The 27,391-nt window shown below is 38.4% G+C and overlaps 1 protein-coding gene across 4 annotated transcripts in view; it reads left to right on the top strand.

Annotated features, from left to right (window-relative positions):
* SIPA1L2 (signal induced proliferation associated 1 like 2) overlaps positions 1–27,391 on the top strand; it is a 245,756-nt gene that overhangs the window by 109,908 nt on the left and 108,457 nt on the right. For all 4 annotated transcript variants that reach the window (XM_077168347.1, XM_077168346.1, XM_077168345.1 and 1 more), the window contains exon 3: positions 15,084–16,825. In XM_077168347.1, coding sequence (XP_077024462.1) covers positions 15,352–16,825 — 1,474 coding nt within the window. In that variant the 5' untranslated portion in view covers positions 15,084–15,351. The remainder of the gene's footprint in view (positions 1–15,083; positions 16,826–27,391) is intronic.

Below are 27,391 nucleotides of genomic sequence, written 5' to 3'. Positions count from 1 at the left end.
TGAGTAAGGCATGATAACATTTGTCTTTTTTTTTTCTGAGACTTCATTCAACATGCTTTCCTCAGGGCTCATTCACCTAGTGCCTCACAACTTCGTTCCTTCTTGCAGCTGCTCAGTAGTCTGTTGTATGTATACAGTTTGCCCTTCTGTTCATCAATCAATGTACCAGCTCTATCTAATTGCAAATTGTGAATACTGCCACCATAAACTAATGTTCAAATGTCCATTCGTATCCCTCCTTTCAGTTCTTCCAAGTATATACCTAATAAGGGGGTTGCAGAACCATATGGCAACACTATTATTAGCCTCCTGTGGAACCACCACACTGCCCTCCAGAGGGGCTGCCCCACTCTACTTCCTGACCATGGAATGCAGTATACCAGAACTGGCACAGTCTTCAAAAAGGGGAATCTAATAAGTTGCAAGTTTACAGTTCTAAACCTATAAAATTGTCCAAACTAAAGTATCCAGGGAAAGATACCATAATTCAAGGAAGGCTGGTGTGTCAGGAACACCTGTGTCAACTGGGTAGTCACATGGCTGGCATCTGCTGGTGCTTTGTTCTTGGGCTCTGTTGCCTTCAGCCTCTGTTTATGTGGGTGTTCCCCACTTTGCATCACCAGGGCTGGCTTTCATCTCTTGGCTTCCCTTGGCTCTCTCCAGGTTCTGGCTTGCTCAACATCTCGTGGCAATGTCTGCTGGTCTCTTAAGTATCTCCAAACATCCATGCCTCTGTTTTCCAAGTGTTGGCATCTATATCAGGTGTGCTCTGAAGTTTCTGTTGGCTATGTCCTTTCTGGCCCCCTCCAAAATGTTTCCTGTTTAAAGGATCTCAGTAAACTAATCAAGACACCTACCTAATCAAAGGTCACACCCATAACTGGGAGAGCCACATTTTTGTGGAGATAATCTAATCAAAAGCTTCAACCATTAGGTGTATTCTTTCTCCACATTTTCTCAAGCTTTTGTTTCTCTCTGTTTATTTTTAAATAGTTTTATTCACACATCATACAGTCCAACCTAACTAAATAGCCAAACTTCACCACAATAATCTATATGAAGATATTTCCTTTTCTTCCGCGAAGAATCCATACCCCTTCCATGTATCCCTCACTTGTTGACATTTGGTTTTGGCATATGCCTTTGTTACATTCAGCGGAAGCATATTGCCATGTTACTGTTGACTATAGACACAAGATTGCACTAATTATATTTTTTCTTGTATACTATCCCATCTTCAATACCTTACAATGTTGGCATTGTTCTCCCCTATGCAGAAAGCTTTTTATGTTTGTACATATCCCCAACATTGTCCACTCTAGGCATTCCTAAGTTATACTGTCTCATTCTTTATCCTCTGTCTTTTCTTCTGATGTTATACATGCCCCCAGGCCTTTTCCCTCAACCATACTCACCATTCAATTTCATTTAGTGTACTCATATTATTGTGCTACCCTCAGATTGTGCTATCCATTTCTGAACTTTCATAATTGTCCTGTTGCACGTTCTGTATTCTTTCAGGACCAAATGCCCAATCTCTACTCTTTTTCTATCTCCTCTTAACCTGTATTCTTAACTTTAACTCTCAAAGTTCACTCATTTATGTTAGTTCATATGCGTAAGATCATACAGAATTTGTCCTTTTGTTTCTGGCTAATTTCACTCAGCATCACGTTCTCAAAGTTCATCCACATTGTTACATGATTCATGACTTTATTCTGGCTTGCAGCTGCATAATATTCCATCATATGAATGTACCACAGCTTGTTTAGGCACTTGTCTGTTTGTCTGAAAATATTTTAGGCTCCCTCTCATTTTTGAAGGACAGTTTTGCTGGGTGGAGAATTCTTGGTTGGCAATTTTTCTCTTTCAGAATCTTAAATATATCATGCCATTGTCTTCTCACCTCCATGATTTCTCCCAAGAAATCCACACATCTTCTTATCGAGCTTCCCTTGTATGAGGTGGACTGCATTTCTCTTGCTGCTTTCCAGATTTTCCCTTTGTCTTTGACATCTTACAACCTGATTATTAAGTGTCTTGGAGTAGGTCTATTTGGATCTGTTCTGTTTGGGGTATGCTGCACGTCTTGGATGTATAATTTTATGTCTTTCATAAGAGATGGGAAATTTTCAGTGATTATTTCCTCCATTATTCTTTCTGCTCCTTTTCCCTTCTCTTCTCTTTCTGGGACGTCCATAACACAGATATTCATGCACTTCATGTTGTCATTCAATTCCCTGAGACTCTGTTCATATTTTTCCATTCTCTTCCCTATATTTTCTATTGTGTACCAGACTTCTGATGTCCCATCCATTTGCTAATCCTTTCTTCTGTCTCTTCCAATCTATTGTTGTAAGTTTTCATTGTGTTTTTCATCTCTTCTTTTGTGCCTTTCATTCCTGTAAGTTCAGTGATTTGGTTTTTCAAACTTCCGAGTTCTTCTTTATGTTCACATACTATCTTCTTTATATTCTCCCTCAACTCACTGATCTGATTGTTGATGAGATTTTTCATGTCTGTTCGAACATGCTGAATTAGTGATTTCAATTCCTATGCCTCATTTGAAATGATGATTTTTTTCCTTTGACTGGGCCATATCTTCAGTTTTCCTAGTATGACTCGTTATTGTTTGCAGGCTTCTAATTCAAATGCCTAATTTGAATTCCTTAATTAGTTTATTCTAGAGGTTGTTTTCACTCTTTTACCTCGGGTTTTCTTGCTGAATGGCTTTGTTCTCTATCTGTTCTTTGGCATTCAATTCAACTTATTCTAGACCTCTAGCATAGGTTCTGTTTAACTGATCAGAATTTTTCAGTTCTTATTTTTCTGTTTCTTGCCCTGCCTACATGTAGCCTCTTCTTTTTGGAGGAGGGTCTCCCCAGATGTGCTCGACCCCAGTCAGATATTCCCAGACCAGATAGGCCCATGTCTCAGGAGGAGAGAGTGTCAGTATCAAGTTTCCTTGAGGGCGAGACCAAGCAGGTTGTCAGACTTTCTTATGAAGCCTCTAGACCCTGTGCTTTTCCTATCCTGCCCAGCACATGGCACTTGTCTGCCCAAGACTTCTTACCAAAGCAATGTGGTGCCTTTAATTTTAGCAGCCTCTCCCTGCCAGGGGCTTGGTTGAAACAGGGACTGAGGTAGTAGGAGGGCTTTGATTGTTTCTGTTTTCCAGCCCTGGGATCTGAATTCCCTGAAGAGAGCCTCTAATTGAGCTGAGCCCTGCCTTCCTGTTCTTGTTGGAACATACACCCTTTAGGGAATAATCCACCTCACTGTTTACTTTGTCTCTCAGACATGCCTTAATTCCACCCTTACCTGGGGCAGTGCTGGGGCCTGAGAGGGCTGGCAGTTATAGCTAATGAGCTGTTAAGAAGTTTAAAAAAAAAAAAAAAACAGCAGCAGAAGTCTTTTCAGAGCCTGTTCCCTGCTCTCTGGGTTTGCCAAACAAGATCTGGAGTTTGTACCTGAGTTCCCAGGCTCTATGGTCCCCCCTTGTCTTGGGGTCCAGCCCTTTTCCAATATTTTGTGGTCTCTGACTCAAAAGCCTCGGTTTTTTTTTTTCCCCCATCAGCCCCGCCCCCTCTCTGCTGGGGTGAAAACTCCTGGTTCCTTTAGTGCTTACCCCAGGTTTATCTGTGCTGCGGGTCTGTTTTCACTAGTCCAAGTCTAATTCAGCAATTGGAGCTTGGTTGAGCTAACTCTCTACTACTAGCAAAGGCCTAGTCCGTGAGTGCACACTCAGCCTCCTGTCTACCTGCTGGATCTCCACCTGCTGGTCATTTGATCGTTCTAGGGGCTCTGCAAAGGCGGCTCACTCTGCCCAAATAGCCTTCAACGCCCCTTCTGTTCTGTCCCGTTAACAGGTATCGTTCACATCTCAGCTCAGATTTCAGGTTCTCTGAAAGCCTTCTAAAAACTTAATATTGTTTTTAGAAGGCTTAAAACTTATTATTAAAAACTTAATAATCTTACTCTGGGGTCCTACAGTATTTTTTTTTTCTTTACTATTTTTATTGAGAAATCTTCACATACATACAGTCCATCCATGCTATACAACTAATGGCTCATAATATCATCCCATAGCTGTCTGTTTAGCACCATGATCATTTGTACATTTGCATCACTCCAGAAAAAGAAATAAAAAGAAAAAAAACACTCATACATCTCATACCCTTTACCCCTCACTCTCATTGACCACTAGTATTTCCATCTACCCAATTTATTTTACCCTGTATCCCCCCTACTATTTCTTTATTTTTTATCATAATTTTTTTTTACCCATTTGTCCATACACTGGAAAAAGGAGTATAAGGCACAATGTTTCTATTGAATGGTTTTAAACAGGGTAATAATGATAAGAAATTTGCATTCTGGCTGTGGTATGGAAAAATGTTTGAAGGGTGGTGATTACTAAGAGGCTTTTATGATAATCTTGGAGAAATATGATCGTGGTCAGCACTACAGTGGTGACAGTGGGGATAGAGAGATACAGATGGATTTGGGAGACATTTAGAAGGTAAAACTGGCAGAACTGGATTGGATGGAGAGAGTGAGGGAAAGTAGGATGAGTGCTAGCTGTTTGGCTCGGATAATTGGGTGGAGAATGGTGCCATTCACTGAGCTAGGCAGAAGAAGAATGGGCTTGGGTGCGGGGGATGCATGTAATTTCATCAGTTGGTGCTGACTAAGTTTCAGGCATGATTCTAGGAGCTGAGATATAAGCAGTTAATGTGACAGAACAGGCTCAGCTCTCATGGAGCTAACAGCTGCTTCACTTATAAAATCCAGGAGTCCCATCTAATAAACTTCTATTTTTTACCCATTTCTTCACTATGGGGTTGACGTCAGTACCAAGTAGTCATAATGTAAGGTTTCCATGGACGGCTCGTCTATTTACTGGAGTCCTGCTTTATTCTGAGGAAGAAAATCCATAACTACAGCAACTTTTCTGGCAGACATTACTTGAGTAATTCTTTCAAGTAGCAATATAGGGTACTTCAAAAAATTAGTTGGTCAAACTTCAATGTGAACTCTCCACCATAAAAGGAATGTATTACTCTTCACAAACATAGGTTGCCCCTATGTAATAAAACCACCAAGTTGAGAATTCTACCCATGTTTAAAAATATTTATCTTTGGTACTACTATGGTGTTTAACTCAAGATAAATGTCTAAGAATTAATTTTCATATCCAGATCTACAAAGAAATTATCTGTCAAAAATACAATTATCATTGAAGTTCTGTATGCATTTATAACCATTATTATTTAATAATAGCCCTTTTATCAAATAGTCTAATATACTTTACCTTAGTAGTCTATCATGATAATGATTTGAGTTCATGGATTGTTTCATAGCTGTTTAGTCATAACTTCATTTCTTACCAGTCTGAATGTACCTGGACATAATGACTGTATGAAAAATGTGTTTCAGATAATCAGACCTCAAGCATGTGTAATAAATGCCACAGCTTTTTCATTGTCTTCCTGGCCACAGGAAGGTAAAAATGTGGGGACAATTTGTTCCTCTTTTTATTCCCTGCCCAATTATACATGTTAGTATCAGAGCTGATGGAATATTGGTATGAAAAAATAAGCATTTTTACTGCAGTTACACTTTTATTATAAATCTGCTTTCTAATTTTAACCATTTTTTCCTTGAATGGGGCTCATAATCTATGCATTTTGTGGTTTTCAATCCATTTGCTACAGCTGCAATCCTGATAAGTGGCTTAATTATAACTACACTATTAGTCTTAAAGACTCACTGATATCTCATGGAGAACTTTGAAAAAACATTCTTTTTAAAGACAATTATGCTTAAATATCACATTTTCTCCATTTTTGTTTTAGCCTTTCAAAGCTATTGCCAAGGCCATTAGCATGAGAACAGATTATTCTTTCAAGCTCTAAAATTTTTTAATTTCTCTTTTAGCTATCAGTTGCTGCATTCCCTAGCTCTTCCTCACTCAAGGTCACTTACTACCTGTGAGCTCATACAGGTTTACATGTAGTTTTCAAAGTACCCATAGAGTGGTGGTGACAATCTTTGAATTTTTTTCTGGGGAGTAAGAGCTGTAGAATTTGATGGAATGTAAGAATAATTAGAAACTGTACAGAGGGAGAGGCATTGCACTTAACATTTAAAACAAACTTAAAGAAAGGAAAGAATGCTGTTTCCTTCTCTTTAGAAACGAGAGCCATTTTAATTAATGATCTTCTAAGTAACATTCGATCTCTTCCCACTCCCGACAGATGTTCGGAATCTGTGTTTGAAGAACAACCTGAAAGGGAGATTGGTGTTCCTGATAAAATCACGGGCCTTTAGAATATTAGTCTGTTCCTTTTATAAAGTTTTAGGGAAGGAATTGGGTAACAAATTTTTTTTATGTTTAATTTTTCTTTATCACAACAAATTGTAAATGAGTTCATTTAACCATTAGGTACTCTTAGAATTAAAGGGCAATGTGGCAGCCATCATGTGCACTTGCAGTGAGGATCTGTTGGATCCCATGCTTTCTTAATAATTCATTAAATAGCATCTTTGTTTTTTAAGGAAACATGCTACAACCTCTTTGTTTGAGAACTCAGTATTTGGAACTCTAGTATGAAGCTGAGGTGTCCATTTGAACAGGTCCTCTGATTATGCAGTTTGCATTTGCCATTCTGTGTTGGATTGGAACCATTCATGGCTGCACATGCAGATCCCCAGGAAGCTGGGAGCATGCCACCTAAAGAAAACTGGAGCTCTCCAAACAGTCAGCTGCTGTGTCTGGTTAAGAAGTGGGCAGAAACTGATAGCACTATTTAGGCCTTTTTATTATTCAATCATGTTTGCGAATGTTTCTTTTGCCTAAAAAGTTAATCTTCTGAGATAATTAGAAAATGCAATATGGCATTATTTTACTTCTGTACAATTAAAAGGCATGGCTGTGTAATCACCTCATTTGGCTGTTAGGAAAGTGGAGGTGGGAAACAGTTTTCAGAATGGAATATTTGCTGAACTTTATGTTCAAGGTAACCCTTTAATACTACTCCCTGCTGTGAAAAGGATTTTGTATGCCTTGGGACACATAGTGTTCTGAAAAGTATAAACTATTCCTATTTATCTGACTTTGTATAATGAGCATGTTTCTGCAAAGTTATATTAAATGAAACTTTTAGAATTAAAGTATATTCTATAATTGCAAGAACTTCTAGTTTAAATATTTTATAATATATTATTAGATATTTTATATTATAGGTGAGGCCTAATGTGTTTGTTTGGTAATTCATTAGATTATTTAATAATATTTAACATCTGCCACATACCAGAAACTGTGCTAGGTACTGTCAGATAAATAAGCAAAACAGACATGGGACCTGCCTTTCTTCTAGAGAAGATACACAGACAAAGAAACAAGAAGTCATTAAAAGTTATAGTAAATGGATTGTTTGTCAGGTAGAGGATTCCACAGGAATATGTTGGAGGGATACCCAGTCTGGGAAGTTAGTGATTAGGATGAATGGTTGTTAGCTCAGCCTAAGCAGTAGCTGTTTGATTTAGAGGAAGCAACTCAGATAATGGCCTGGAGAGTAGGACATATTTGAAGATTTGAAAGAAGCTCAGTATATCTGGGACTTAGTATAGAGAACAAGGAAGGAGAATGATGGAAGATGAGGCTGAAGGTTAAGTAGGACAGATAGAAAAGTGAGTCTCCTAAGCCATTGTGAAGAGTTTGAATTTTTATCTTAAGAAAGATGACAAGCTCTAAACAATCATAAATGAAGAGGACACATGAATAGGTTGACATTTTGGAAAGATTTCTTGGAAGCCATGAGGCAGGAGGTCATACTAGTGGCCTGAAGCTCATTGGAAGGATTTCCGTTAATACAGGAAAGATATAATGGTGGTTGGGCGTAGGGTAGGGCAGTTGGAATGAGAGGAGTAGACAGGATAGAGGAGATATAATCAACTGGAGCTGGTAGGTGGCCTGGCTTCCAGCTTTGACAAATGGGTAGGCTGTGCTTGCTTGAGACTTGATTCACTGAGATTTGGGGGAGAAGGTTATGAGTTTAGTTTGGGACACAGAAGAGAGTTTTAAAGACAAGGGGCTGGTCAACAGAACCAAATAATGTTGGGAGATCATATTAGATGCAAGCTGGAAATTGTTTAATGGATTTGATCAGTGTGGGTGGGCTTCAGATTGTAGTGAGTTGGGGAGAATATTGATGTTGAAAAACAGACTATAAAGATATTTATCCAATATCAAATCCAAAATGTAGCTTTATGGGTTTTTTTTTTGCAATTTTTATTGAGATATATTCACATATCACACAAACCACCCAAAGTATAAAATCAATGGCTCACAACAGTATCACATAGTTTTGCATATATTCCTATGATCAGTTTTAGAACAGTTTTATTGCTCCAGAAGAGAAACAAGAATAAAAAGTAAAACCCCAATCCTCCCATACCCCGTAGTTGACCCATAGTCAACTATGGGTCTGTTTTTCACTCTTTAAGAAGAGTGAATGTGAAGGAGAGAAGTGAGAAACCAGAGAAAGTTTTTTTGTTCAGTGGGAGACACTTGAGTATGTTAATGCTAATAGGAAGAAACCAGTTTATGGAGAGTTTAAACAACATTAAGAGGTGGAACAAGATAATAAGTGGAGCAAAATCTCTGAAGAGATGCAAGGAGATGGTATCCAAAGTGTAAGTGAAGGAATTTTTAGCTTGACCCAGTAGAAGCAGTTATGTCTTATTTGTTACAAGAGAGAGGAACCAAAGGATAGGTTCAGAAGTTTGTCAATGTGATGGCAAAAAAATGAATGAGATTTTGTTGGTTTATTTTTCCTCTGAGAGATAAGAGGCTGAAATATTTGCAGAGATGCTAGAGCAAGAATTATGAATATGGAGAAGGTTTTTGAAATAGCTACTACTGAGGAGAATAGATGAAGAGAGAACAGGACTAATCAGGATGATAGACCCAGGGTTTTCCTGTTAGACTCATAGACTCACCACAACCTAAAGATTCTGTTTAAATATACTTGTGTTTGGGGATTATGTTTTCCTCCTGTTTTGTAATGATATTCACTCTAAGTACCTTACTCTGTGCTTTGTTTGGGGTCTATCACAGTTCTCCAATTTTGCAGGCTGCTGTTCTTTGAGATGTCTTCCTTTTCTGAATTCTTCAGCCAGTTTGGTATTTATCAATATCTGTCAGATTGCAAAGCCCTCTACCCTGTTCTTGAAATACATAGTGGATTTTAGCACAGAGAATTGGATAAATATCTGATCTGAACGAAGCATAAATATGGGGACAGTAGAGGCATGCTTCCTAGATTGTACTCTCATTACATCCATGTCTGTTCACTCCTAAGAGTGCAAATCCTGCCTTTCAAATACTTACCAACTGAATGCTGTGTGGAAATGAGGAAAATGAGAACCTGTAAAAAAATTAAAGTGAGACGCACAGAACAGTTAAAACTTGCTTACATTACTAATGCCTGTAATCCAGGCATATTGCCCCAAATCTGCAGCTTCTTGTTTTGTGGTCCTGCAAAGCAAACGTGATTTACTAGTGTAGGGGTGCTGGGTGTGTGTGTGTGTGTGTGTGTGTGTGTGTGTGTGTGTGTGTGTGTGCGCGCACGCATGTGCGCACACAGTCACCATTTAAAAGGTGATTAAGCTCATGCTTCATGTTTTCAGCCCCTAACTTATTTTCTGTTCTGCATATCTCTCTATTTAAAGGCTGTTTCATACCTTCTTATTTTGTGCTTTTTAAAAATATTTTTTGTTTTTCCCAGACCTTCTTAATATCCACTTTTCAGAGACACTTATTTTAATTCTGCCCCTGCCCCATGTACTGTATTACTTTTAAAATTGCGCGATGTCAATTTTCCCTTTATTTTAAAAACAAAGGCTATGGTAGTTTTGAGGGGATTTGTTTATTGAGTGGGAAAAAATATCTCTCCATATGTTTACTTAATATGCCAGTCTTTATATACTTATAATCTTTTTATCACAGTTAAAATACTCATTTAAACCTCAAAATTCAAAATGTAGCTTTATGGGTTTTTTTTTTTGCAGTTTTTATTGAGATATAGTCACACACCAAACAAACCACCCTCAGTATAAAATCAATGGCTCACAGTGTCACATAGTTTTGCATACATTCCTATGATCAATTTTAGAACATTTTTATTGCTCCAGAAGAGAAACAAGAATAAAAAGTAAAATCCCAATCCTCCCATACCATATAGTTTGTATGGTACATTTGTTACTGTTGATGAAAGAGTATTAAAATATTACTGTTGACTCTAGGCCACAGTTTGCCATGCATACAGTTTTTCTCCCTATATACTTGAGGGGTTTTATTTTAAACAGTATTGAAAAAATATGTAAGTATTTTAGCAATATTTTTAAACAGAAGATGCTGCCTATAGTACTGCCATTTAAGGAATTAACTTTGGGAAGCTTATGGCAAGCTGGAAAATGTGGTTGAGAGTATACAGTGGCAGGGCAGAATTTGCCAGTTATTTTGCAACTTCAAATTAAGTTTGTTAATCAACTACTATGTCAAGACTTTTCTTGGCTTTGAATACTTTGAATTGTTAGTGGTGCATATAAAATATGTTAAAGGATATATAATTATGGTATTAGAGCAAGGATCTTACCCGGGACACTCTGGTTTTGGTACTGAATTTAAGTGCCAGAAATATAATTTTCCATCCATTCATTTATGGAATAGGCAGTGTACGCAACACAGAACAAATTACTTATATATGGCTCTGATCATAGTCAGAATTGACTAAATACTTCTGGTCACTGGATTCACTCACTGTCTTTGGTCATTAAATATAAATATGCTCTCTTAAAACATATAAATTTTATATTAGTCAGGACTCTATAGAAACTTAACTCAAACTGGTTAAATCAAAACAAAATAAAACAAAACAATAAAACAGTAATTAATTGCCTCAAGTGACTGAAACAGCCCAGTTGAATTCAAGAACTCAGTATCCTCAGGAGTCCTTTCTTCCGATAAGCTCTGCTTTCCATGGTATTGGTCTCATTTTCAGTCATTGTAGGCAAAATGACCACCAGCAACTCCATATTTATGCTTTACTACTTGAGGAATTCCAAAGAAAGGGAATTAATTATCAGTAGTTCTTGTAAATGTTCCTAACAGGGCTGTCACTGACCTGGCTTGGCTCATGGACCCATCTCTGGACCAATCCCTGTGGCCAGAGGAAGTGGCACTCTGGGCAAATCTGGGTTACGTGTTAAGGGTGGAATTAACCCCATCCAAATTAAATGGTTTTAGTGGTGTGTTTCCCCAAAGAAATTTCAGATCCCATTGTCAGAAGAAAGTGGAAAGATCCCAGGTGAGCAAAATCAAAAGCTCATCGTTAAAACTAATGTTCTTATCACATAAAAAAATAAAGGAATAATAACTGAAGGAATATTCTCAGAGGATATCTTTGGGAAAAAGGTTTTGTGTGCACTGAGTTTGTGATAGTTTTTGCCTTTTGTGGGAAATCTAATAATAAAATTCACAAATTCATCTATTTTAGAAGATTTTATTATTTATGTTTTAACGTAATAAGAATGCGTGTATTTAGGCAATATGTTAGTGTTCTCATTTTCTGTGAGAGATCTGTGGAATAAACATTTCATATTTTTAATATTGTGTCTCTGTTAAACAGTGAGAAGCTAGACATGTAGATGGGTTTGAAAACTCAAATACGAGTCCAAGCCCAGTGAACCCTGATAGCTTAGGATCTGCTTTGCTGGACAAATTATTCCACGTATTGCTGTGCTTACTCATCCTAGTTGTATTGTTTAGTGGTTTCTTTGTTTTCTTACACGTTACTGGTCCGTGGCTTAAACCCAGAGCTGTCTCATGGGTGGTGGTTAATGGGTTACGAGTGTGGGAAGATGCTGGTCTGCTCAGCTCTCAGGGGTTGCTGCTGGGCCTGGAGTGTCCAGCTCTGGACTTGAGCGCCCACGCACTGCTGCATTTGGTGTGGGCCCCGGTGTGAAAACGTGGGGCGTCGCTGGCTTAAAAGAAAGAAGATGGGCTAAATCTCAGATTTTTAGGTAGCATTTATTTGATCTCATACATAGAAGGAAGAGAATTTTCGAAGTAATGGTTTAGGAGGTTCTTTGTTTTTTCATATATACATTTTTAAAAATATAAATATTGTTTTAGTTAGTGGTTGATTATATTTCTGTTCTTTTCAGTACTAATCATTCTACTCAGATTTTCTTCTTGGGTCAGTTTTAGAAATGTATTTTGCTAGGAAATCATCAGTGTCTTCTGGGTTTTTATATTTATTGCCTAGGTTATAGTCATTTGTGCTTTTTTTTTTTTTTTTACAGTTTGTTCTCTCCTATGTATGTGGTCTTATCTCCTTGCTCACTTCTCAGCTTGTATATTTTTTATTCTTTCTCTCCTTTTCATTTTCAGGCTTTAAAAGGGGTTTATCTATTTTCTTGCTCTTTAAAAAAAAAACAAACAACAACCAGCTTTTGGGATTGTTTGTCCTTTCTACCACCATTTTTTCCTAGTCTATTAATTCCAGCTTTTAGCTTTATTCATTCCCTCTTTCCTGGTTTCTTTTTATATATTTTGTTGTTCTTTTCTAATTCCTTAAGGTAGTGAGTATTTAGTTCCTAATTCTATTTCCAGAAGCTACACAGTTCAGTAATTTGAAACTGAAAGCTGTGGATAGGTCATGGTTCTTCTCAATGCAGGATTCTTACAAATTAATACTGCATAACTGAGGTTGAATATCATATTTATGCTAGTAGATATGAACTGCTAATTCACAGTACCTCTCTGTGCCAAATATTAGAGGTAATTTTTAAGCTTTAAAATTTTTTAAATTTCTTTAAGAAGCAAATTTTCAGTAGAATTTATAGAATTTATGTAAAAGACTAGTACAGCAAATAAATTCCATTTCAGTAGAGAGTGATTAGGCAAGGTGTTCTTTTCTTTTGTACCTCAGTTGTCACTTTTTCAGTTTCTCTGAAAGAATTTGATAATAGCCTAAATTGTATAGGAAATAACTATAATTCAGAATCATCCTCGATCCTTTTAAACACAACAGTTCTAAGTGAAATAGATAAGATGTAGTCGTTTATCTTCTCTCTCTGTAATCACTCTGTTTTGTGCATGGAAGCATCTAACTGCTCATTCCGCCTTTATTTGTCACATCGTAAAGGATCTTATTTCCTTGATTCTTAAGCTACTTTGGGAACAGACAGCATGCTGTCATGCTCACATTGATTTTTTACAATAGAGAAAAGCAAGTTGCCATTATAAGAAGATATCTGCTGCTCCAATTGGCCACTATATGTTCATTATAAAGCCATTATAAACCTAGTGTAAAGAATTCTTATACTGTTTACCTACTTGGAACTTAAACTTTTCTAACTGAATTGCAGTTATTTCTTATGCTTTCGTGAGGGATGATGGAAATTGGCTATGTTATACCTTTATTACCGCCATTATTTTCAGAGGAGGTAGAGTACTTCTTTCATCCTTATGCCAGCAAGTAAGCCATTCAAACTGGCATGAGCTGGGAAAATACATAACACCTAGAAATATTTTTGTCTAATTAAAGATAGAATAAATTAGAAGAAAAAGATCTGTAATTAGAGAGAGGAGTTAATTAGACCAGGTTTCCACCAGCCCAAAGATATATTGAGTTGTTTTACCTCTGTATGTCTTTATTTTAGCCTGCACAGTTGGCAAATTGCTTGTGGCATAATAAACTAGAAAGCTATGTTCTTTTACACATCAGATTTTTAAAGACCCCTTCCCACTAAAGGGGGATGGGTGACTGTGAGTTCCTCTTTGAATCTAGAGAACATTCTGAAAACTCAATTGTTAATTCCTGGTATTGACCATTGTCATTTGCTGCTGGATACACATACACACATTTTCCCATTGTTTTTCTTTAACTTTTATTGTGGTAACATATATATAAAGTTAATATGATAATTCTATGTTTAACTTTTCGAGTTACCGCCATACTGTTTCTGCACTGGCTGCACCATTTTACTTTCCAAACAACAATGCATGAAGGTTCCAATTGCTTTCCATCCTTGCCCACACTTGTTTTTCTGTTTTTCTTATAGTAGCTATCCTAGTGGATTTGAGGTGGTATCTCATTATGTTTTTGATTTTGCTTTTCCCTAAAGGGTGATATTGATCATTATTTCATGTGCTTATTGACCATTTATATATTTTCCTGGAGAAATGTCTATTCAAGACCTTTGCCCATTTTTAAAATTGGGTTGTCTCTCTGTTGGTGAGTTGTAGGAATTCTTTATATATTCTGGATATATAATGCTTATCAGATACATGATTTGCAACCATTTTCTCCCATTCTCTAAATTCTCTTTTCACTTTCTTGATAATGTTCATTGCACAAAAATTTTTAGTTTTGACACAGTTCCAATTTATCTGTTTTTGCCATTGTTATTCATGTGCTGATGGATATTTTGAGTATATTTTGGAAGTACATTCATAGTGCTAAAACACATTATATGACTGTTGTGTTAATCTTCTAACTAATTTACTCACCGAAATGTTGTTTGAGTAACTACTTTTAAGCCAGACTCCATTAGTAGGTGATGTTGTAATACCCAGGTGAAGCGCTTACTTCCTGGTTTAGAGGAACATGAACTCAACTAGTGGGGAAGACCGTCAGCAAAACAGCACTTACAGCATAATAAAAAATGCTTTGATTACTGTAGATGTAGGTGCTGTGTGAACACAGAGGAACCACTTTTTTCTCAGATGAGGGCTGAGGGTGGGAAATGTACTGGGAAAGTTTCTTGGAGAGGGTAAGGCTTGATTCTTTGTTGAAAATTAGAGCCAGCTTGGTAATGAAGGAGGCAGTGTTGTTCCAGAGGTCAGGAACAGTCTAGGCAAATGAGTGGAGACATGGAACTTCATGACAATTTGGGTTAGCTGTAAGTGGGTTGAAGTGTAGGATAAAAGGACAAGAAACCATACTGTAGAAGACATTGAATTTGAACCATGTTAATTGCTAATGCCTGTTTTCTGTCTTTTAATTCAGGTGGAAGAAATACTCAATTCCAGTTGTGTTAAGGGATGCTTTTGAAGAGGACCAAGGAGTACAAAATCATTACAATGACTAAGAAGCAAGTTGGTTTTGGAAAAACTGTATTCTGAGAATGCTGTTTTGCTTTTTGTTAAAAAAAAGAGAAAATACAACTACAGAGGAAGTCATTCTATCTGCAATTTGTATCATGTTGTAAATAACAATGTAATTGGAATTACACTGGTCTTTCTAGTGAGACTTGTAGCCTCTCTTCTCTGTAAACATGAGTGACCCAAGGCAGTCACAAGAAGAGAAGCACAAGCTTAGAGCCTCTTCCAAATTCAAGGATCCTCCCAGAATCATGCAGTCCGATGATTATTTCGCTAGAAAATTTAAAGCCATTAATGGCAACATGGGACCCCCTACTCCTTTAAATGCCTCAAATTCCAATGAGAGTGGTGGTCCAGCTAATGGTACCCCAGCTGTGCCCAAAATGGGTGTTAGAGCTAGAGTGTCTGAGTGGCCTCCTAAAAAGGATTGCTCCAAAGAGCTAACGTGCAAGGCACTGTGGGAAAGCCGTTCTCAAGCCAGTTATGAAAGTGTCACATCCATCATGCAGAATGGGCAAAATGACCAGAGCGATGGTCCACAAGAGGAACAGCTCGATCTAGAATTTGTGGAGGCAAAGTATACAATTGGAGACATCTTCGTTCATTCTCCCCAAAGAGGACTTCATCCTATAAGACAGAGAAGCAATAGTGATGTCACCATCAGTGACATCGATGCTGAAGATGTCTTGGACCAAAATGCAGTGAATCCCAATACTGGGGCTGCCCTCCACAGGGAGTATGGAAGCACATCATCAATTGATAGACAAGGCTTGTCTGGTGAAAACTTTTTTGCAATGCTGAGAGGATATCGAGTAGACAGTTATGACCACAAAGCGATGGCTCCTTTTGGGTTCCCTGAGTTTTTCCCTTACGATTCTGCAATCTCTCCCAGCCTTCATGCAGCAGCACAGATTTCTAGAGGAGAATTTGTCCGCATCTCAGGATTAGACTACGTGGACAGTGCCCTCCTCATGGGGAGAGACAGGGACAAGCCTTTCAAACGGAGGCTTAAATCGGAGTCAGTAGAAACATCCCTCTTCCGAAAATTGCGAACTGTTAAAAGTGAGCATGAAACTTTCAAATTCACATCCGATCTGGAGGACGGCCGTCTTGAGAGGGGCATTCGCCCTTGGAATTGTCAAAGATGTTTTGCACATTATGATGTCCAGAGCATTTTGTTTAACATCAACGAAGCCATGGCTACAAGGGCTAATGTGGGAAAGAGGAAAAACATAACCACCGGGGCTTCTGCAGCATCACAGACTCAGATGTCAGCAGGCCAGACGGGCAACTGTGAATCCCCACTGGGGAGCAAGGAGGATCTCAACTCAAAGGAGAATCTGGATGCCGATGAGGGGGACGGGAAAAGTAATGACCTTGTCCTGAGTTGTCCTTACTTTAGAAATGAGACAGGCGGGGAAGGGGATAGGCGGATTGCTCTCTCTCGGGCCAGCTCATCATCTTTCAGTTCCGGGGAAAGTTGCTCCTTTGAGTCGTCCCTCAGTTCTCACTGCACAAATGCAGGCGTCTCGGTTTTGGAGGTGCCCAGAGAAAACCAGCCGATTCATCGGGAGAAAGTGAAACGCTACATCATAGAACACATTGACCTTGGGGCCTACTATTACCGCAAATTCTTCTATGGGAAAGGTAAGGAAGCGCCCTAAGTGTGTGTGTGTGTGTGTGTGTGTGTGTGTGTGTGTGTGTGTGAGAGGGATTAGCTTCATAATTTGAAAGAGTTGATATATGTTGTTCTTCAGGATCAATTGTAATGTATTGCTTTGTGTTGACACACCTTTATCAGTGCCTTGGGGTGTGAGTGTTCAATGCCATGGGACGAGGGTCACTTGGGCTGGTTCTCTGATACGGACCCTTCATGACTGCCTTACTAATGCCTTCCTTACATACCCCCACCTTCCTGCCTTTGCTTACTCACAACATGGAAATGCCTCTTTTTTTTTTGATCTGTGCTAGTTTTTGGGTATCACAAGTGTATTAGTTAGGGTTCTCTAGAGAGACAGAATCAACAGGAAATATTTGTAAATATAAAATTTGTAAAAGGGTCTCAGGTAACTTTGGGAACGTAGAGTCCAGAATCCTCAGGGCAGGCTGTGAAGCTGATGATTCCGATGGAGGGTTTGGACGAACTCCTCAGGAGAGGCTCCCCGGCTGAAGCAGAAAGAGAGTCCGTCTCTTCTGAATCCTCCTTAAAAGGCTTCCAGTGATTAGATTAAGCATCACTCATTGCAGAAGACACTCCCCTTTGCTGATTACAAATGGAATCAGCTGTGGATGCAGCCAATTAGGTGTCAGTACCTTGAAGGGCTGGGGTAATGTTCTCCAGGAAGCTGTGTGTGTTCTGAACCAGCGTTGAGTATTGTTAGGTGAGAAAAAAAAAATGTGTCTTTTATTGTTTTCTGTTTAGAAATTAGATATGGTTTAAGATGATGAGTATAGCTGCCAAGTTGACAAGGGGTGAACTGTCATGGTCAGGTTCATGTGTCACCTTGGCCAGGTGGTGGTGTCTGTTTGTCTGGTTGGGCAGGTGCTGGCCTGTCTTTTGCTATGAGGACATTTCATAGAATTAAATCATGATCATGTCAGCTATATCCACAGCTGATTCCATTTGAGAGACAGGCTGTCTTCCTGATTTAGAGAACCCTAACTAATGCACATATCTTCTCTGATTCCGCTTGTTTCTTTTGGAGGCTAGACCCAGAAGGGAGTATTATTCAGACTTCAGGAGGTTATTTAGTCCATGTGTATTTCTTACAATATTATAACCACTATGGAGTCTTTTTTATTATTTTTCCTCCATGAACTACAGACTTGAAAGTATTTGTTTGCTACTGGCTTGAAAGAATTGCAGTTATTAAATTAATAACTTGTTCCTTCTTTAGTTTTGGCATCAATCCTGGTTTAATCAATCATCCATAATCATAATATGAAATCATATAAATCACTGAAATGTTTATGATGTTGAATAAGCAATGTAGCTAAATAAACAAATATTGTATTGCTACTTGTCGCTTAGTTTGAGTTGACTCTCTGTACTCATATCCAGGGTTGATGATGTAATGAAATAATTGTATCAGCAGGCCTGGGCCCACCAGTGTGTCCTCCCCCACCCCATCCGAATCAGCAGGCCTGGGCCCACCAGTGTGTCCTCCCCCACCCCATCCGAATCAAGGCATCTGGGCAGCGTCCTTTCATCAGTATTACCGCTGTGAGTTATGACATCCCAGTTAGTAGTCTGTGCTGGGAAAATAGTAACTCTTGACCCTCATGACTGTGTTTATTCCAGGGGCTACATAGTATAAAATGCTTCTCAAAGATGGTCTTTAAGTAGAAGTTGATTGTTTTTGAAATCAGAGACCATGGGAAATAGACTTCCTAATTCAGAAATTTTTGTTGATGAAGCCATGACGTCCAATACTAGAAGTAAAATAAAGTCTCCTAGAATTATTGTGCCCTAAAATCGTAAGGTAATGAGCCATTCTAGCTAGCTGAGTTTTATCCATAGTTTGAGATTCACCCTTTAAAATATCAGAACTTAAAATCATATATGCATGTTAATGCAAATACTTAGTGCTGGCCTCTCATTAGTATTCTATTGCACATCATAAGGGTATTTAGACCCGTATCTGCCTTCTTGAGTGCGTGGAATGACAAGTTTACATTAACTGGATCTAGGGCCACCAGCATTTGATTCCTTCGTGTCTTCAGAATCGGTCCCATTGAGATGATTTTAGGTGGCTAGATTCTGTCAGTTCTCTTGACCACTTTTGTAGGTTTTCCTCTTGGATTCTCAACTGTTATTTGATAATTTTAGAGTTCTCAGTCAGTGATTTGTTCTGATTTGCAGCTTATGATTTTCAGGATTTTGGAAATGACATAAACGTGTTAGATTTGAATAAGAAATTTAAAAAAATGAGCTCCAAATAAGAAACTGAAGGTAGATGCCCTGTGCATGAATTGCTTGTACGGATGTGGACGTATCTTTGGGCAGTTTGGGATGCTGGACTTAACTTCTTACTTGTGGGTTCTGACTTTACTGTGTGGCTCTGTGAAGTAGCCAGGCGACTGAATTCTAGAATACTGTCTCATGGGATAGAAAAAGCCTGGATTCTGAACTGGGCTTCCTGGCTGTGGGCAAATCCCCTGCCTTTGCAAAGCCACTCCCTTTTTTTTTAAACCTTCAAAATGAGGGAGTGGGGCAGTGATCCTGAGGTCGCGTTTGCCTGGAATGTTCTGTCACTCTGAGGAAGGCGCTGCTGTGCCAGCTAATGGAATCTCTTGGCGGGGCAGGCGCGGCAGCAGGAGAGAGAATAAAGCTGGGCATCAGCCTCTCTTTTTTTCTCCAGAACAGCTGTGAACTGTGCCCTGGTTTCTCCTATATTTAGCTCTTCCCCTGTGGCCCAGTGAGACTTGACAATTAAATTGGCTGCAGTAGCATCTGCTGCTGCTCCTGCTGGTGTAGAAACATTAAGAACTAAAGGCAGAAGCAGCAACCCAGGTTCTTGAGTGGTCAGGTGTGGCAGAGGGCTCGAAGGGTGTGAGAAAGGAGACGCCAGGAGCCTCACACCCTGACTTAAATCACTAGACACAGCCCTGTTGAGCCTTTTATTTGCAGACAGTAAACAACATTGTGTTTTTATTTTATTTTTTTAGAAGATGCCCTGGACAGACTGCCACAGATGCAGTGATTTTGCAGAAAACTTTTTCTTTTCCTTTTTTTCTTTTCCCTTCTCTTAGAGAGTTTCTTTTTGGAAGCAGCCTTTCAAGAATCTTTTGACACTTTCCTGAGTGCCTCTTCCTTTTTTTTCTATTCTGCAGTTCTGTGTGAAACTTAATTTTCAAAAGAACTAAATGACTCCCAATCACCGAGAAATGTTTAAAGGAAAGAGCTTTAATAATGTGGTCTCCTCTTTATTGGATAGTTAATAGGAGATGGCTGCTTTGTGTGCCAAGGTGTATGGGGTGTGTTCCTATGACACAGACACTAAAAGTCTTTTCAAATAACTTTGTAAAAAAGATTTACGAAGGGGTGTGGCCTGCCACGGTAAACTGTGTAGCAACATTGCTTGTCCAGGCACATCCATCTTTATGTAGCCTTCAGTGAAACAGCATTTTAAAAGAGAGAGGGGGGATTGGAGCAAGCACAGCAAATGTTCAATAGTGTTTGTACTTTCGCTGATCAGGACCATGAAGCAAAGTGAGTGGTGTGGCCAAACCATTGTTTCTCTGGTGGAACTTGCAGTGAAACTGCTGGCTGACTTCTTACCTGATTTTCCCATTTGCGAAATAGAAGTGGCGACCAAGGGCCCTTAAGATAGGGATCCCAGGTGTACTTTCCCACTGAGAAGGCCATATGATCTTCCAGGACTGTTCTGAGGCCCTTTAGTTTTCATCGTTCCACAGCAACAGGCTTGGCCTCCTTCTGATTCTCTCTGGCACTTATATAGCTGCTGCACGGCCACAGTGCCCCATGCCAGGATAGCTAGAGCCTGAGGAAGGCAGAGAGAATGAAGAGGCCCCCGTTTGATGGTGAGTGCTCACATTTTTTAGGAAATTGTGCACCTAGCAGTTTACAGAGGCCCTCTGAAACTCTTCTATGCCCTGCTTTGTGTCACACAGACAGGAGTAGCTCTAGAAGGTTAATAAGTAAGTAGTTTTTGGATAGAGAGGTAACTGGCCCTCCTTGGTGACTCACTGAGTGAAAAGTGGAAAGTGGCAAAAGCATTTTCTGAGTCTTGGGAGAGTGGTATGTTACTACAGTCATTTCCCTGGTATAGTGGTGCGTGGATGGCATGTGACAGTACGCATGTATTTTCTTTGAGCATTTCTAAGCAGTGCTATATGACCATTCTAGGAAAATGAAAGGTAGAGAGCAAAAAAGGAGAATGAAATAAAGTCGTCCCCAGATCTTTCAGATATAACTATAATTCTGTCTTTACCCTTAGAGGCTTTTCTTCTGGTGCAAATCAAATTATGCTTTTGCTGTGGAACTCACTTTCGATAATTTGATAATCATCCTGCCATATCATTATGTATAAAGGTACATCAACATTTTAGTAGCTATTATCAGTTACCATTATCTGCTCTGAGTACATGGAGAGAGGAGATACCAGGTATTTGTCAACCAGGATCTAGGCAAATGAATTAATTAACTGTATTTGCTTTGTTTGAGAAGTAATCCTATCAGCTTGATAGAATCCCAGTGATAAAAGAACATGCGTTTTTTTTACCCGCTTTTAGATGCAATACACCCACAAAATAACTCATATCAAATACGTTGATATATATACCAAGGATTCCTTACTTGCAAAAGTAATTTGTCATTATAAAAATTTAAGTTATAGCTTTACCACCACCTGAGCGTGAGCTGTACTTTTAGTGACTTCCTTCCAAAGGATAGAGTGTGGAAAGAAGAGAAAGAAACTTGATATTGAAGAAACCTGACAAATGCTATCTCAAGGTGACCAAGGTTAGTGTCAGCGGTGATATGTCATGCTGACAGCATGAGCCCTTGATATAATATGATGAGAATGGAAACTTTTCTTCTGTGATCTCCCCCCCCCAACCTATAACCCCAGTCCAGTCATGAGAAAAACATCAGACAAATCCCAAATGAGGGACATCCTATAAAATATAATTTCCACTGAACTCTCTGAATAAGTCCTCTGTGCCGACTCACTTTTTCCATGGGATTTTCTATAACAAGCAAGCCTCAGAAAAGAAATATGTATCTTTTAGAAATCCTTTGTAGAGGAGCTACATTTGGCTTTACAGGGAAGAGTTTTTAGTGTGTATGAGGAGATAATCCCAGTTTGACAAGTTCTTTTTCCCCTCTGGTCTGATGCTTTAGCACATCGTGGTGATTATGGTTTTGTCTGCTCCCACGATTTTCTTTCTTCTGTTTCTTGTAGAAGGAGTGTGCCAGAGAGAACTTTGATTTCCCCTCCTCATTCTAGCTTCTCAAGACTTCTGGGGGTGGGAGCAGGATGGAATTCTTTTAAGAGGTTAAAAGAATAAATAAATCCATGTCCATGTCACAGTGAAGGGTGGTGCAGACTGGCCATTCCGAGGTCAGCTTCTGTCCCAGGATGCCAGCCCTTGAGCTCTGAAGGCCCCTCCTCTGAATTCACCCAGCCCCCAGCTGTGCCATCTCTACTACCCTTAGGCGTAGGCAAGTCATATGGGAATGACTCCCTTGCAGAATTTTGAACACAGTCAGGAATTCTTGGAGCCTCTTTTCTATCAAAATCTTTAAGATTACTATTTCTATAAACTCCCTTTTTTTTCCTAACTCTGTAAATGCATCCCTTTCTCCTGTGGTAATCACTGTCATTAGTATTTTAACTGAAGAATATAGATCTGTCTGCTAAATGAACAAATAAAGAAAAGCGATTCTTTTAGGAATTTGTCAGTAGTCCTCTCACTCTTGTTTTCTTGATTCTAATTTCCTGTTTTGTTGTTGGAGAGTTATCTTTTTGCTAGTAGGCATAAGTGTCCATTCATTTTCATTGTAGTTGGAGATTGACTCTTGGTAACTGAACTACTGAAAAGGAGTCAGTTCACATTTCAACTCAGGTTTGGGCAAGTTCTTGAATTTTTGTGCCTCACTTTACTCATCTCTAAAATGGGGGTAATATAATAATAAATGCTTCATATTAAAGGGCTAGAACAATACCTGCCACATAGCATGCCCCACCCACATCTTTCTTAAATTAATTTGTAAGACTTTTCCCTTTTAAAAAGAAACTAGTTGTTCACACCCCCGGCACAGTGTATAAAAGGTTGTACTTTATCTTAATGGTTAAAAGATGAAGAGAAAGTGGTGGAGAGAACCATATGGCAGGGTGGGCTCTGGGGAAAGGTGTCTGATGAAGTCTGCCACCCCATTCTAAACAGATTCACTTAAATTTCACTAATGTGACAGTTGTAGGCAGGGGTATACTTTTACATATCAAATGAACCTCAGTGCTGAGTGATGCATGGCTGCATTTGCTTTGAATTTCATGCCTGGTAGCTTTTTTCCCCTCTGGTTTTATAGTCATTGAAGAAAATTAATAGGGAGTTGGACACTATTAAATTCATATGGCTGAACTGAGTACCATCTAACAATAGTACTATTCTAAGATATAAATTCCTCCCTTGGAGGACATAATCAACTCAGTTCTTAACCTCTCTGCCTAACCAGTATTGCCTCTGCAAACAGAACTCTATTGAGTTTGGAGGGTAGTTCTTAGCAGAAAAGAACCACCCAGCTGAACCTGGGATTTAACATCGTGAGTTATCATTGCATTAGTTTCGTGTGACTGGCAGTGGAAAACAGTGGGTCTTTCTGTCTTGCATATGTGTTCTAATGGGTCAGTCACAGTTTCATCCATTGCAACATTTTAGGAACTTGTGCAACATTGTGTGTTATTTCCAATCAATTGACTGGCATCAAAAGTCTTTTTATCAGTTATTTATAAAGAGAAACTAATGCTCTATTGTTTCTCTAGGAAGAGAGATCTGTAGAATTTAGCAGATCTAACTGTTAGCTAGGAAACTTCCTAACATTTTGCTACCAAAACAGTCAACTGGAAGTAGAGGTTCTTTGGAACAAAAGGTCTCAGAGAATCTAGAAACCTAGTAAAACATGCCAGTGTTTGTTCAGATCCAAAATTCCTAAGAAATAAAATAAAAGGTAGATGACTATTTTCCTTACTAATGGTCCCCATCTTAACTTTTTTTTTAAGGATGGTATCCCAAGCTCATTCATGAGCTTATCCCAGTCTGTGTTTTTTTCTTTCTTTTTTTTTTTTTTTACACATGTACGAAAAAGCAATAAATTTCAAAGCACATCACAACAATTAGTTATAGAATGGATTTCAGAATTTGGTATGGGTTACAGTTCCACAATTTTAGGTTTTTCCTTCTGACTGCTCCAAGACGCTGGAGATTTAAAGAAAAATATCAGTATATTGATTCAGGAGTCATGCTCACTTGTTAATTCCATTATTTTTTTGGTTGATGTATGTTATATATTCACACGCCATGCAATCATCCAAAGTGTACAGTCAGTGGTTCACAATATTGCCATATAGCTCTGCATTTATCATCCTAATCAACTTTTTTTATGTGGTGAGAAATAACATATACAAAAAAGCAATACGTTTCAAAGCACATCGCAACAGTTAGTCGAAGAACAGATTTCAGAGTTTAGTATGAGTTACATTCCACAATTTTAAATTTTTGCTTCTAGCTGCCCTCAGATACTGGAGACCGAAAGAAATATCAATACAATGATTCAACCTTGATACTCTTTTGTTACCCATCTTAACTTTTCTTTCAGTGAAAATTAGTGAATTCTTAGCCAACTTTCCTTTCTTACTCTGCTAGTGTTTTATCCCTCCTTCCCATTATTGGTAAATAATATTAAAAACTGAGTGTTACTAAAGGAAACATTTGATGAGCTGCCTTACTTCTCCAAATCTCACTCTTTATTCTAGGTTTCTTGAAAGTAGTGTCTTTTAGGATACAGTCTTTATGTTCAGGAGAAATTTATTGCCTCTTCAAGCTTGTGTTCATTTACTGTGTCTTAATTGATTTTTCTAATGTAAACCTTTACATGAATTTCTTCACCCTTGAGTTGATTTGGTTTACATGAGAGGACTTCTAGAACCATACCAACTTTGTCACAGTGCATTGTGACTTGGGCCAGTTATTTACCCTGCTTCAGTTTTATCCTCTGAAAGGGGATAATAATAGTAGTTTCTCTTCATAGGGAGGATGAAATGAGTTAATTTATGTAAAGTAAGATTAATAATATTGTTATAGTCATACTATCTCTAATTTTTCAAGCTTAGGTAATATCTTAGTTAAATTTTCCTCAAAGGAACCACAAAGCAAAAGTGCATCATTTTTTCCCATAATTTCAAAATCAGTAATTTAAATTATGAAACATTAGCAGGGTGTTTGAGGTTTCTTGAGGTTATCTAATGACTTTAAATGTTCCCATCATTTGCAAAAGTGGGTTCGATTGTTTTATTCATGTTTTGCTTATTCATTGTTCTTTTTTACTTTTTCTTTAAAATTCCTGGAATGTTATGAACAAGGAAAGTGATTTAAAATGCAGCAGAAAATTGTTTCAAAGGAAAGGTGAAAGAAGATAAATAACAAGTAGGAATTTAGAGAGCAGCCAACTGCAGCCATGGATATAACACAGATCTGCAATGAGCAAACAAATAAATGATCCATTCCCTACTGAAAGAACAAAGAACCTTTAAGCTGCATTTTATAGAGGGTAAAAATATGCTTCCATCATCCATATTAATAAAGTAAAGGACTATGGGTCAAAGTGCAAAAGTTATTGTGGGTTTGGTGTACTTAGTAATGTGGTGTGGCCTTCTTGGGGCTAATACCTTTGAGAAATCATTTGAGACAGAGCTTTGAGTAATTCTCTTTGTTTTTTTAAAAATATTTTTATTGAGAAATATCCACACATATACTGTCCAACCATGTTATACAATCAGTGGTTCACAATACCATCACATAGCTGTGTATTCTTCACCACGCTCAGTTTTAGAACATTTGCATCACTCAAAAAAATAAAAAGAAGAACTCACATCCCATACCCCTTATCCCTCCCTCTCATTGACCCCCACAGTATATCAGTCTACCCAATTTTTACCCTTTTTCTCCCCATTATGCATTTATTTTTCATCCTTATTTATTATTATTTTTTTACTCATATGTCCATACCTTGGATAAAAGGAGCATCAGACACAAAAGTTTTTACAATCATGTGGTCACACTGTAAAAGCTATATAGTTATATAGTCGTCTTCAAGAATCAAGGCTACTAGGACACTGTTCAGCAGTTTCAGGTACTTCCCTCTAGCCGCTTCAATAGACCATAAACTAAAAAGGAATATCTATATAATGCACAAGAATAACCTCCAAGATAACCTCTCAACTTTGTTTAAAATCTCTTATCCACTGAGACTTTATTTTGTCTCATTTCTCTCTTCCCCCTTTCGGTCAAGAAGACATTCTCAATCCATGATGCCAGGTTCCAGCTCATCTCCAGGACTCAGAGTCCATGTTGCCAGGAAGATTTTCACCCCTGGGAGTCATGACCCATATAGGGGTGAGGGCAGTGAGTTTGCCTGCCACATTGGCCAAGAGAGGTCACATCTGAGCAATAAAAGAGGTTCTCTGGGAGTGACTCTTAGGCATAATTATCAGTAGACTTAGCTTCTTCATTGCAGGAATATGTGCTTAGGGGTGAACCCCAAGATTGAGGGCTCAACCTATTGAATTGGTTGTCCCCACTGCTTTTGAGAATATCAGGACTTCCCCAGATTGGGTAGTTTAATATTTCCTCCTTTCTCCGAAGTCCCCAAGGGGACCTTGCAAATGTGTTTTGTTTTTATCTTGTCCTGTTGTATTTGCATGATAGGTGGATTTTCCTTAAGCTTATCAGTAGTAGTCTTTTCAAACCTTCCATTCTGCCATAGGGGGATCTTATTTGATTCACCTTTGAAGCAATTTTATGGAAATCATCTGCTTGAAATAAGGAGAAGCTTTGGGTGGGTGAGGGTCTAAATTTATAGACTCTGATTAAAGTTTTGTCATTGTCCACTGTCTACAATGGGAATAGGTTCTTGTAATGTAGATTAACAAACCCATCCTTCATGAAAGGGATTCGTATGTCACTTGAAAGGTAGCTTTCTTCCCTCTGAAAGCTGTGGGAGAGACAGCACCGTCTATGTTCTTATCTTCATGGTGTGTAGGGATACCCTTTTGAAAGCTAGACAGCATGTTACATTATTCAGAAGAATTTGATTTCCTTAGAAATACAAGTGGGTAACATTGTATTCCTTGGTGAAACTGAAAGCATGGAAAATTCCCTTAGAAAACAGTTACTGAGGCATAAAAGTTGCTAAGTGCAAGGGTTTGATGCTTATAAGTAACAGAAACTTCATCTCTCTCTACTTGCATTAAAAAATTGAAGTGTATTTTCCTGTAGATAAGAGAGAGGAATTGAAAATGGAGTTGAGACATGGGTAGAGGAGCTAGGGATCATTTTTTTTACTAATTTGTTTTTCATCTTTTGTGAAAAGAATATTGCACAAATATTGGGTGCTCAAACTTAAAAAAAAAAAAAAGTTCAACTTCTGATAGAAATTATTCAGTGAAATACATATGCCACTGCTTTCTAAAA

This window comes from Tamandua tetradactyla, chromosome 7 (genome assembly GCF_023851605.1).
Source record: "Tamandua tetradactyla isolate mTamTet1 chromosome 7, mTamTet1.pri, whole genome shotgun sequence".
Classification (NCBI taxonomy): Eukaryota; Metazoa; Chordata; class Mammalia; order Pilosa; family Myrmecophagidae; genus Tamandua; species Tamandua tetradactyla.
The sequence above is the reverse complement of the archived record's forward strand: the minus strand, read 5'-3'. Positions and strand labels throughout refer to the sequence as shown.